Here is a 13,578-nt window from a genome sequence, read left to right on the forward strand (position 1 = left end):
GGATGCTCAAATGTTTCATTTGTTTCTAAAGTGACCCTTAAAATCCAAACAGTATTTCAGGTAGCACCTTCAGAACTCACTAGTCAACTCAGGATGTGACTCATAGGGAACAGGTTTAGCCATAACTGGATAGAGTTCTCCCACATGTATAGCATGAAAAAGGAAAAAAAAAAAAAAAACTCAACACCCACAATTGCACAATGTCTGTCTTGGTCTCCCAAATGAAGAACACATGGATTCAAATTAATGCTGCATCAGGGTTAAGAGCGTGCTAACCCACCTCCACCAACACCCACCTCCTCAGTCTGGGCAGTACACGCCACACGCCAGCAGAGAGGACACCCTCATTGCCCCCGCCCCCAAACACTTGGCCTGAGGTTGAAGAGGAAGAGAGGGACTAGGAGGAGAGGCTCATCTCATTTTTCTTTTCCTTCAACCATTCCCAGAAAGAAAGAGTCCTTCAGTTCAGCTGCACAAATCTGAAACTCAGATTCCTCTGTGACTCCTCCCTTTTCTTTAGCCCTCAGGTCTCCTCCACTAAGTCTTCTCCAGACTCCCTGCAAATTCCTCATAAGTCCATCCCAACCCCTCAACTGCCCTAGTTGATCACGCTTACCAGCACAGGCTGACTCTATCCCATTTCACAGATCTACCTTTTCAGCCTTCAAACCACCCTTTTCACTGAGGCCGAAGCTGTGTTTTCTATAATCCAGTCCTATCTCTTAAGTTACATAGTTCCTCACTACCTATAATAAAATTCAAATTCCTAATCCAATTTCAACCTACCTCCCAGCTTTATATTCGGCCACTCCCTGGTTTGGCCAAAATTTCTCATCTTAGCCACACTAAATAGTTCCTACTCTTTGATTTCACATACATCTGCTTCCATACATCTATGGCTTTGTTCACGCTATTTTCTCTGCCTGACATGAAATGCTCCTTTTTTCTGTCTTTCAAGTTCATCCTTCAAGATGAGGCTCAAATGTCTCCTTTCCTGGAACACCTTTCCTAAAACCCCTTAGCCTCTCCACTCCCCCCCTCAAAGCCAAAAGCAATCATTCCCACAATAACTTATATATAAGTCAGCAGTGTAATTCTTATCTCAGTGTTACAGTTGTAGATACAACTGTTAGTCTCCCCTAGAAATTGTGACTTTTTCAAAAGGAATTTAGTAATTCTGAATTGCCATTTTCTACCACAATATATGGTACTTGGTTGGGCTTCAAAATTTTTTTCTGGACTGATCTGGGGAGCAACGATCTCAACTAGCCCTGAACTGATTTTTAAAATGATGTGAACAATGCTTAACTCTTCCAGAGGATATTTTAACCAAGAAGGAAGTTATCCAAAGTGAATTTCTAGTTGGTGGGAGGTGGAGTCTATTCTCAGAAGTCCCCCTGACAGATTCCCTAACACCACCACCACCACTGCCATGACCAGTTTATATCATACCCCTCACCCATCAGCATTTTATTCCCATACCCCTATTACTGCCCCAGCCACAGACAGCTTTCACCAGCTTTGGACTTCCAGGGAACTCAGCTATTAGAATTATCAATTAGACAGAGAACAGGAGAGAATGCAGATAATAATCAAGACCGCAAATGAGCATGTGTGGCAGCAGGCTTGCCAATTCTACTCATGCATTTTGGTTAATCGCAGCTCCTCCAGAGCTGACAAAGAGACAATATGGATTCCGGACTGAGTCAAGACCTGGCCCTCCACTCACTGCCCAAAGGGTCCCAGATCAGTCCTCACCAGTAAAATGGAGGAATGGATGCAGCCTAAGCAGGGCCTGGGGACACAGGGATGCCACAAAAAGCTTCTGAGGCTTTTGGAGTCTCTGTATCAATGGACTTCCATCAGGACTGCATGCCCTACTACCAAGGAATGAGCTGGTTACATACTTCCTCCAAATCTGTTTCCTCATCTATAAAATGGAAGTAACAGTACACACCCAAAACGGACTACCTTTGTAACTGACACAGCCAAAAGACTGCCACATGTCAGCAGCACTCTAAAGCGTCAACCATTACTGTGACCACCACCGCTACTCTTCTTAATATTGTTATTACCAAAAAACTACACATAACTTCAATAGTCAAAGCCCAACCCTAACCGCCATTTATACATTGTGGAATGACCACTAGCCTTTATCCCCATCCTTCTAGGGCTCCTCTAAAATGACAGTAATGAAATCACAAAGACATTAAACCACAAACACAAAAAGGGAAAGAAGGCAACAACACATCATATATTTCAACAAACTTTTGCAAGATGGGAAGCAGTTGAAGGAGTGGTCACTGCCTCTCAGGACCTCTGGAAGGACTCAGCCCTGGATGCACCAAAGACCAGCCTGAGGCTCTGGCCTGTCAAAGGGGGAGCCTCTGATGAGGGGCATTCAAAGCAGTTGGGCCCCCAGGTCCAGTAGAAGACCCAAAGTTTTTTCTCAAGAAACTGAGGGAGGAGAGCTGTAAACAGAAGTCAAAGTCTACAGCCTGAACAACGGCACCCTCCATCCCTCCCCAACCCAGGCAGCTGGTGTATCACCAAGCACATCAGAGGCAGCAGACTGGAAGTGTCTTCTCTGCAGACACTGACCAGTCCCAAAGAAGATGTGAAGGTGCTGATATGTGGGAGGGAGCTCCCAATGAAAAGTCCACCCCTACTTCAAGGGAGGCCAGTAGATCCCCCCCCCCCGCCCCCCACACACACAAGCTTGCTCTCCCCTAATCAACTTTTCAACATCTCACTCTTTAATTATAGACAGCCAAGGATCAACAGATATTATCTAAATGAACAGAAAAAGAACTCTGAAATGAACAGGCTCATTGAAGGAAGCAGAAGAAATATTCTTAAAATGTTAAACATATAGAAAAAACTAAAAACAAACACATGCCTCAAAGATAAGTGAAGATAATACATCCATAAAATTAGAATAACATGAAAAAAATGAAATGAAATGGAAACAGAGAACAAGAGTTCTAAAATTTAAAATCATCATTAAAATTTAAAAAATAAAAGAGCTTGTAAGACAAAATTGAGAAATTTTCCCTCTCTTCCCACCTTCAAATATAAAGATATAAATAAGAGGCAACATAAGTTAAGAGTATCCAAAGATCAGTTCCAAAAGATTCAATAACCAACCAATACAAATCTCAAAAAAAAAAAAAAAAAAAGTGATGGGTAGGAAATTATCGGACGTAACAGATTTTTGAAAACTGAAGGATGAGTCTCTTGATTGAAAGGGCTCACTAAGACTAGAGGGACCACAGACAGAAGGAAGGACCCACACAGAAGCTTATAAAATTACAGAATTTTTTAAAGACAAAGACCCTAAGCTCAAAAAACAAAAAACAAACAAACAACAACCAAAACAAAAACAAAAACCCATGAGGTAAAAAAGGAATCAGAACGGCTTTGGATTTTTCATCAGAAACCCTTAAAGCAAGAAAACTGTAAAAATGCCACCAAAAATCACAAAAAAATATATATTTTTCTAACATTCTAAATTCAGTCAAATCACCTATAAAGCATGAGGACAGAATAGACACCTTCAGACATGCAAGGCCTCAAATTATTTACCTCCCATGCAAGCCTTCTCCTTAAGCTACTGAGGATACACTTTAGCAAAATGAAGCAAACAAAGATAAAGGAAGACAGGAGATCTAGGGAACAGACACTCCAAGACAGGAGAGAAGGAAGGGTACAGAATCTGCAGGAAAAACAATCCTACTGTCCAGATTGGAAGAAGATGGAAGGCTCCAAAGCAGGGAGTCTCTAAGAGGAAACCAAGTGGAAGTGATAGATGATTTGATGTCTTACCTTACCGAAAAAAAACAATCAAAAAGCACTTAATATATTTTCTTGGAGCGTATGAGAGAATGTAGCCATAGATACAGACTAATCAAAAAGTTTAAAAGCCACTTATTTGCTACAGGAAAAACATAAACGTCCAGGAAAGAATGTTTATGTTTAACCATAGGTCACTATTTAACTCAGAAGTGAGTTTATATGTGTGTGTGTATGTACCCATACATGTATACACACAATAATGTATAATAAAAATTTACAATATAAATATATACATGATAATCTAAATACAGACTGCTGGTTTTACCAAAGATGATGTTAACTATATTGGGGGTTTGGGCATGAAAAGAGGGCAAGTGTTCAGCTATGATACTAGGAAGTCAAATGCTTATTCTACACTGATTTCAATATATGAAAAGTAAAGAAACGGGAGAAAAAAAAAAGAGCTAGTTTGGGATAGCAGCTTCTACTGGAAAGTAAGTCCTGGAGGATAAAAAGGCCAAAGGCAGAAGACTGCTGTTTTTTATTCTAAGTCTTTTAGCATTATTTGATTTTTTAAAAAACTATGTGCATATATGAATTGGACTAAAATAACAATTTATTCTAATGTCAAGAACAATTAGTTCAATTTATAAAGATGTCACTACCAACTTCATTTATAAGTTTCATACTTGGAATTGCAAATTCCTTGTCTTAGAAATATTTTAAAGTGATGGTTAGTTTCCCAAGTCAGCTTTCAGAAGACATTTAACCCATAACGATAGAAAAACATGGTACAAAGTATTTCAAGTCTTAAACACCATAAGTACAAGAGTTCCTGTGGGAAACTGCATTCTGAGAACTTGGCATGCCTGGTATATATCTCAGCCCCACCCACTTGCTCTTCTCCCCCCAGGGATGGCCAAAAAATAAAGTTAGAATAGATGAGGGAGATGGAAGGAAGGAGAGAACCTGGATCTGGCAGGATGGAGAGTCAAGAGACCCACTGTAACAGACCAACTGGATTTGCATTAAGAGAGATTACTGCTGGAGGTGCCCCCTGTCCCAAATCCTCCCTCTCCTCTTCCCAGCAGCTCATTCCTGGGCATAAACTGGATGTTCATCAATCAGGTAGCAAATACATCATTTCAAGTATTAATTAGCAATGATTTCTTTTCCACCATGCCATAATCAAACTTCTATATAAATACCTTCATTTCACTCAATGAAACTTGTGGCCTCTGTCAACACTATGCTGGATTTTTTTTTTAAAAAAAAGATTATTAAATGTGTGACCTTGAGCAAGTTACTTAAAGTCTCACTTTTCTCATCTCTAAAACAGGAATAATAATATCCACTTCACTAGGCCACAAGAAAATTAGAGGAAATAATGTGTATAAAACAGGTAGGGGCAAGTCCATGGCAGGCACTCAATCAATGTCAGCCTCTGGTTGTCCCCTGTCCCCTACCTCAATTGGCTTCTTACATGTAAACAAAGTCACAAACTATATACACGCTTTTAACCAAAAAACCTTTACAAAACCATGCATAATACAGTAATATTTTTTAAATTAATGTGATATGAGTCAATTTATAAGCATTCATTATTTTTCCTAAACCTGAGTCTTGTTTCAAGTACTAATCCAATCTGCAGTTTTAATTTAGCTAAACTAAATTCAACTAATTCTGCTAGACTAAAACGAAGATTTAGAACGGCAGGACATTACAAAAACACGGCATTCTTCTTTGGTTAAAGATGACAAACCCATGTATGTAACAATGTCTAAACAGTCTGCTTAGAAGCAGTTCCATTTTAACACTGAGTCGACCTCAGCAGACCTAAGGAAAGTCCTACAACTTAAAAAAATAAAATAAAATGACAGATAATGGATGCTTAAAAGAATAATTTTTCTCATCAAACACATAGATGCACCACAAATCTGAGATGAAATAAAGATGAAAAAAAATGTGTTTTGGCCCATAATACACAAAAGAAAATGAATGTCTAGCTATCTGCAACTACCAAAACCTTCCCATTTACGGCCATTTCTATCAGACCTTCCTCTAAGGGGTCATTTCCAGAATCCACAAAGTCATATTTTTCAAATTAATTCCCCAATAACAAAGCCAATTAGGTAGCACAGAACCACCAACTGACCCAAGGCCAAGTTCTCCCTTCCTAACAAAGTATTCAAAGTAGAAGAGTGGCCCAGAAACATAGGTCCAGTCCAAACTCCAGCACATCCAAGACAACAACCAAAAAGGTACAAAAAAGCTAAAAGGTCTGCTCCTTGGAGATTCATTCACTACTGTAAAATACGCTTATCAGTACCAAGATTTGGAGGCTGCCACGAACATGTAGCGCCCTTATAACCTATCTCTGTCTCTCATTAAAAAACAAAACAAAAAAAACAAAACAAACAAAAAAAAAACAAACTAATATCACCGGAAAGTATGAGCACAGGAGTGTGGATTCTACTGGGGCATCAAAACCACAGCAGATTTAACCTAAATAAAACGTGGGCTTCAAGCACCCAAAATGCAGGGCCCTAGAGTGACACGTTTAGGAAGGGTCAGAGAAACCTGGGGCGGCAGAGAAAAAGAGTCCGCCTCTAGGGAATAAGGCGAAAGGCTGAAGGGGCAGTGAGCAGACTGGAATGGGGTAGCCTGCCGGCGGCCGAGGGCGCCCGGGGTCTCCACGCGGCGCGCGGGGGAGGCCGGAAGGCTGGCCCAGGGCGGGGGCCGGGCAGGGGCCACACCTCCCGGCCAGCACGGCAGGCACAGGCCGGGGCCCAGACGCGACCCCGGGCGCTGGGACCGGACCCGCCCGCGGTCCAGGGCGCGCGGACTGCGCCGCCGGCGGCCGGAAGCACCGCGGCCCGCCCCGACCTGCCCGCCGCGGCGCAGGCGGCCCCACTCACCGATGAGCCGGCGCACCTCGTCCTCGCTCAGGTAGAGGCTCACGCTGGGCCCCGCGGCCGCGGGCTGCGGCGCCCGCGGCCGCGGGGCCGGGGCGGCGGCGGCGGCGGCGGGTGCGGGCAGCAGCGGCAGCAGCGCAAGCAGGAGCAGCAGCAGCGGCGGCGGCGGCGGCGGCGGGGCCCTCAGGCCGCGGGTCCCCGGGAGGCGGCCCCGGCCCGGCGGCCCCGGCCGCGCCGTCCTGCGCATGGCCACCGCCGCCGCCGCTGAGGAGAGGCGTGGGCCGCCTGCCGCGCCGCCGCCGCCCACCCCCGGCCCCGAGCCCCTCAGCGCTCACAGCCCCGAGCCGGGGGCGGCCGCCCAGCTCATGGCGCCGCCGGCCCGTGGCAGCCGGCCGCCGCTTCAGACCGCCGAAGCGCGCCGCCGCCGCCGCCGCCACCGCCACCGCCGCCGTCGCCTCCTCGGCTGCATCGTCCGCTGCGGGGGGCAGACCGCGGGGGCGCGCGTGCGCGCCGCCGCCCCGAGAGCGCGCGCGCACGCACGCACGCAGCACCTCCTCCGTGCGGGCCCCGAGCCCGGCGAGCAGCGCTTTGGGCTTCCAGTTCCACCGCAGGCGAAGGGCCCTCCGATCACCCTCTAAAAGGGCCGGTCCCCGCCCCACGTTGTCACCAGTCTGATATTTGCTGGTCTACTGTCTGTAACACACACACCCCCGCCCGGGATGGAGGGTCCAGGCATGCAGGCCCCATCCGCGCCTGCAGCCGAGCGGGCTCCCAGGTTCTGGGAAATGCCGGGATGCCTCCTCTCGGATTGCAAAAGAGAAATGTGCTTTTTGTTTGGAGAGAAAAATGGAGGAAAAAAAGAAATCACCTTTTATCCTACCAACGGAGGTCAACATTAACATCTTTGTGTCTGTTATCATGGATATGTGCTATCTACTTTTATTTTCCGAGATCTTGTTCAGCAAACTTTAACCTTATTCCTACACGTTACAAATGTTTATCTTTTTATAATCGTTTTGCATCTCTATAATCAACCTGCATTTGAGGTTGTTAATCCGTGGTCCATGCTGGACTTTGACAGCTCCCCCCATATGAAATTGTGTGCAAAAGTGCGTGTCTGTCCCTCAGTGTGTGCTGTGTGTAGGCTTGAGCACACACAGAGAAGCGATATGTACATCTCATTTGTTCTAGGGAGTCCCTGCCCCTCAAAGAGGTTAAGAACCACGGATACATCTTGTCTTTTTTAAAGGTCTCCCAGCGAACTGGTGCACCTTGTGATGTACTGATGTGTCGCGGTCAACCCTGCTCCAGGTGCCACCTCTCTTCGTGAGGCTTCCAAGCGTCCCTGGCAGGCCGGATCACCTAGCCCCTGTGGGCCGGTCTCTGCGCTGACTCTCTACCTCCCAGTAGGCCCGTGCCTCTGGGAACAGCTGCTCCGGGCTAGGCCCAGCTTCACTGCGCCGTTGCTGCAGGAGCGGTGAGGCCCTGGGAGGCTGCTATTTTTATCCTCTGGGGTGGGTGGAGGAAGAGCGGGGCTGATGAGGTGGGAAGTCTGGAACTTGATTTTCTCCTCCTCTACTGAGAGGGATGGATTCTGTTTAGAGATTTTGCAAGCCTCAGCTCCCCAGTACAGAATACCGTGCCCATCATTCTACAGGAGGAGGCTGGGAAGAGGGTGAGGGCTGAGGAAAAGTGCTCCACCAGAGAATGATAAAGCCGCAAAGGTCAGCAAAATTCTTCTCTTGGGGCAGCCACTGCTACCTATTAGGGGACCAGGGCTCTGTCAAGAAGAGCTTGGGCTGGGAATGTGCTGTGTGAACAGGCTCTAAATTCAGACAGGAGTTGTTTTTTTTTAAAGGATGGCATCTTCTGGGCATTTTTTTAAATGACTCACAGTCCCCAAGTAAGGAAGCTCCCGTCTTCAAGGCAATCTCCTCTTATCAGTGACTTCTTGAGGTAGAGTGTGATGTAAACAGAGCACAGAGCTGTCAGGCTGTCAGGCCTGGCTGGGTTCTGGGACTTGTTAGTGGTGTGACCTTAGGAAAATTAAACTCTCCAAGCCTCTGGTTTCCTCATTCATAAAATAAGGAGTGATAATGCCAGACTCACAGGGCTTTTACAGGATTCAATTAGAGAAGATGTTAGTAAAACACCTAGGCAGACACTAAAGTGGGTGAGTGTCACATCCATCATTTGTATTATTATAATTAACCTCTTCCCTCTAATGACCACTTCCTGGAAAGTTTCATCACCACTAATCTCCAGCCGTTCAAGCCAGAGGTCCTCAAGCCCTTCAGTCAGTGCAGCACCATGCCTGGCCCAGAGCCAAACTCGACATTAATGACAGGCACCATGCTTGGCACTGAGGCACAGGGATGAGTAAGGAGCTTCCCTGAGGAGGTATGATAAATATTAATTGCACATTTTCATCAGTACTGAGAAAAAAAGCTAGTGGTTGTCAAAATGTGGTTCCCAGGCCAGTAGTATTATCACCTGGGAACATGCGAGAATGCTAATTCCTAGGCCCCACCCCAAACTAACAGAAGTAACAACTTCAGGAGGTAGCAACACATGCAGAAGTGGTAAGTACATTTCATCACATATTCTAAGGAGTCCCTGTCCTCCCAAAGAGCATCACAGGCCCTCCAAGTGATGCTGGCCACTCTGGCAAGAAAATCTCAGCTCTACCACCTCTTTTTCAGACTATTTCAATTGCCGCCTCACTGCCTCCCTGCTTTCCCTTATTCCTTTAGTCTGTTCTCAGCACAGCAGCCAGAACCATCCTGTTAAACCTTAGCTGAATCAAGTCACTCCCTGGCTCTTAGACTGCCAATGGCTCCCTAATGCATCTGGAATAAAAGGCAAAATCTTGACGAGGTGTCAAGGCAGTTCTCATTCTTCACTTTCCTGCCTTCTCGTCTGATCTAATCTCCTTCTACTCTCCCCCTTCTCACTTAGCTCCAGCCACAGTGGCTTCCTGTGGCTTGCTGTACTTCCAACGCATCAGACATGATCCTACCTCAGGGCCTTTGCACTGCTGTTCCCTGTACCTGGAATGCTCTTCCTTCGGACATCCACATGGCTTCATCCTTCACCTCTTCAAATCTGCACTCAAATGTTAACTTCTGGATAAGATTAAAATTGTGACTTCCCAACACTTTAACTCCCCAGAGGAGGAACAAGTTCTCAGTCTCTCCTGTCTCTGCAGGGTACTTGGTCTCACACAATACCCAACCAATCTCTGAAGAAAGGGTCCCCTCTCCCTCCTGGGTCAAGGTGTGGGCGGCAACTTTTGAAATTTCCCAATAAGCCTCAGTGTGAAAATGCTGGGAAGCCCTGACCTCAGCCTCCTGAGGTTTCTTTGCCTGGAGGAAATGAAGGCCACAGTCATCATTCTGCTCCACTCACTGTTCCCATTCTTGGTTTCAGTTGTCACCGTGGTTGACCTTACTCTCCCCCAGTAGACAAATCTCAGGCCCAGAAACTACCATCAGGGATCTAGAAAGGGGTAGCTCTAAGTTCTGAAAACTGCCCCTTCCTTTGCAAGGAAGCAATTGGGAATGCTACTCTATGTACTATGGAGCAGTTTACTTTTTAAACCTTCTCCCTCTGCTTGCGTGTGAATGAGTCAAGAGGCCCCAATGTTCTCGGAGGAAAATGTGAACCTCCTTGTTGACACAAGTCATCATCTCTCTCCACCACTTCCCAGTTTGGTGTATATTCTTGTAGCCCTTTCTCTAGACATTTACCTTCATATATGAGACATGCAACTGTATGTGTGTGTGGTGTCTTTCAGTTTTACGGAAGTGGGTAATGGTCGACATGATTTGCTTTTTTCCCTCATCAAAATGAATTGAGGTCTTGAGGATGCTTGCGTAACAGGACATACATAGGCATTTTGGTTGGGATAGACATTGCTAGATTTCACAGTTCTGGTGATGGACCACACATCCTTTTACGTGCGTCTCTGTGCACATATGTAGGTATTCAGAAGCGTAGATTCTCAGAAGTGAAAGTGCCGAGTTAAAGGGACTTAACTTTTAATGTGAGTGGATTCCACTGAATTGCCCTTCAAAAGACTTTACCAATGTACACTTCCATCAGTGGCGTAAATGAAAGAGACAAGGTAATATTTCAGAGTTTTTCATTTTGCTTTTGACAGTCTGTCAAAAGAAAAAATAACTTTAATCTGCGTTTCCCTCATTAGTAGTGAGGTTGAGCATCCTCTTGTGGATATTTACTACCTGTTCAATTTACAGCTTTCGCCTGTTTTTCTAGTGAGTGGTTTATCTTTTTTTTGTTGATTTGTAGATATTTGCTTTTACTGTATTCCTTGTCATTTAACTTGATGTCCTTTACTAAACTTAAATTTTGGATTTTTATTTTAGATCAGTCTTACAATCTATTCCTTAATGGCTTCTGCATTTTGTGTCTTGCTTAAGAAAAACTCCACAATTAGTAACTTTTGTGTTTTTGTAATTTTTTTTACCTTTTAAAAAAATTAGTCCCTTAATTCATCTGGAATTTGTGTGTATATATGGCTTACGGCACAACTTTATTTTTCCATATGGGGAGCCATTTGTCCCAAATGCTATTTATAGTATTTATTGAATATTCCACACTCAGTTGTTGTAACCAGTTATATTAGGATTCTCCAGAGAAACAGAACCAATAGGACATAAATATAAATCAGTAAGTAAATATATGTGTGTGTATATACATATATATATATGGAGAGAGAGAGAGAGGAGAGATAAGAGGAGATTTATTGTGGGAATTGGCTTGCATGATTGCATGATTGTGGAGGCTGAGAAGACCCAGGATCTGCTGTCTGCAAGCTGCAGACCCAGGAAACCCTGTAGTGTAATTCAGTCTGAATCCAAAGGTCAGGGAACAGGGGTAGAGGCAATGGTGTCATTTAAATCCCAGTTTGAGACCTGAGAACCAGGAGTGCTAAAGTAAGTAAGACAGCGGGCAGGAGGAGATAGATGTCTCTCTCAGCTCAAGCAGGAGGGAATTCACCCTTCCTCCACATTTTTGTTCTTTTCAACCCCTCATTGGATTGGATGATGGCACCCTCTTTGATGAAGGTGATCTTTACTCAGTCTATAGATTCAAATGCTCATCTCCTCCAGAGACACCCTTACAGACTTATCCAGAAATAAGATGTTAGCAGCCATCTGAGCATCCCTTATCCCAGTCTAGTTGACACATAAAATTGACCATCACAAGTCCACCCCTTGTAAACTTGTCACCCATATGCATCTCCTTAAACTATATATAATCTCTAAGTAAAAATAATGAGATCATAACTCTGCCAACATCATACAACTATCTTGTGTACGACTGAAAACACGCTAATTTCTTTCCCAGAAGAAGAGGTAAAATTCTTGAGTGATGTTTATTCTTCTTCTGATATCCTACAACTCAAATACTATGATGTGAAATTAATGATAACTGATGTAAAGTCAACACATCTTATGTTACATGATAAATGAAATGAGTGAAAAGAAGACACAGATACTTCTGTAATATGTGTGTATATACACACAAATGTATTCATAACAAAATAAAATTTTTTCATAATAAAATAAGGTTTGGGGACAAATGGTTCCCACGTGGAAAAAATGAACCTAACAGAATTCATAATTACAGTCCTCATTTCTGTAGCTGGTCCCATGATTGTAGCTGTTATTTATAACTACCTTCTTCTACTACTCATTCTGTAGTACTCCTTTTATGTTCTGCAAGCACATCAGCTGGTCATTGTTCTTCATGTGGTAGAGTGACCCAAACCTTCATTCCTAAAGGGTCTGGCCATTACTAAGCCTGCCTGGATTGGGTTGTCATAGTTTTCCATTGACCCTAATCACAGGGCAAGGTAAACTCAGGGACATCTCAGGGGTCTCCTGTACTCTGAACAAACATTTCCTTACTTGTCTTCTGGTTTCCATTATTGCTTTGGAAAAGTCAGTTGTAACTCTCACTGCCAGTTTGACACATTGTTTGTCTTTTCTTTATGGCCGTTTAAGAGATCTTTTTTAGTGGTGTTCCAGTAGAATATATGTAAATGTGGATGGATATCTTTCCATTCACCTTGCTTGAAATTTATTGAGATTCCGGGATCTCGTGCCTTTAGAAAAGTTCCAGGAAATTCTCAGCTCCATTTCCTTTGTCATTCTTAGATGGATAGGTAGATACACATTTTTTTTTTCTGAACCATTTGAGAATAGGTTGGAGACAACGTGAGTACTTCATTGTACATTTCCCAACAAAGACATTGTCTTTTATAACCGTAGTGCAGTTTTCAAAATACAGACCTTTAACATTGACACAATACTATTTTCTAATCCACAGTCCATATTCAGATTTTATCAGTTGTCTCCACAAATCTTTATAACTGTTTTCTCTTGGCCAGGATCCAATCCAGAATCACACATTGCATTCACTTGCCATGTCTTTTTAGTTTCAATCTGAAAACTTCCTCAACCTTTCTTTTGCCTGAGTTTCCTGTATTTTGTAAAACGTTCCTCAGCTGGCCTTGCCTAATGTTTCCTCATGATTAGATTCAGGTTAGATGTTTTCGGCAGGAATACCACTGAAATGATGTATTCTTCTCAGTGTATCGCATCAGAAGGCACATGATGTTGGTTTATCAAATATTCCATTCTTAATTGTTGTAACCAATTATATTAGTCAGGGTACTCCAGAGAAACAGTACAAATAGGAAATAAGTATAAATAAATAAATAAAGTTGTATATATGTATATTAACTTTGATCACTTGGTTAATATGCTGTCTGATACATTTCCTTTCTGTAAAGTTACTCTTTTTCCCTTTGCAAATAATAAAAAAAAAAATGGGGAGG

At 43.8% G+C, this 13,578-nt stretch overlaps 1 protein-coding gene and 1 long non-coding RNA gene across 5 annotated transcripts in view; one reads left to right on the top strand and one right to left on the bottom strand.

Annotated features, from left to right (window-relative positions):
• The window catches only part of RYK (receptor like tyrosine kinase), a 108,263-nt gene extending 101,066 nt beyond the window's left edge, over nucleotides 1-7,197 (bottom strand). For 2 of the 4 annotated variants that reach the window (XM_057737716.1, XM_057737715.1), the window contains exon 1: nucleotides 6,714-7,190. In XM_057737716.1, coding sequence (XP_057593699.1) covers nucleotides 6,714-6,957 — 244 coding nt within the window. In that variant the 5' untranslated portion in view covers nucleotides 6,958-7,190. Of the gene's footprint in view, nucleotides 1-6,713 lie in introns of all 4 variants that reach the window. The other 2 variants (XR_009054201.1, XM_057737717.1) reach the window with 2 other exon arrangements.
• LOC130854844 (uncharacterized) overlaps nucleotides 6,574-13,578 on the top strand; it is an 11,121-nt gene continuing 4,116 nt past the window's right edge. Inside the window, exons 1-2 of the long non-coding RNA XR_009054202.1 lie at nucleotides 6,574-6,744; nucleotides 7,960-8,187. This is a non-coding gene — a long non-coding RNA (uncharacterized LOC130854844). The remainder of the gene's footprint in view (nucleotides 6,745-7,959; nucleotides 8,188-13,578) is intronic.

This window comes from Hippopotamus amphibius, chromosome 6 (assembly GCF_030028045.1).
Source record: "Hippopotamus amphibius kiboko isolate mHipAmp2 chromosome 6, mHipAmp2.hap2, whole genome shotgun sequence".
NCBI lineage: Eukaryota > Metazoa > Chordata > Mammalia > Artiodactyla > Hippopotamidae > Hippopotamus > Hippopotamus amphibius.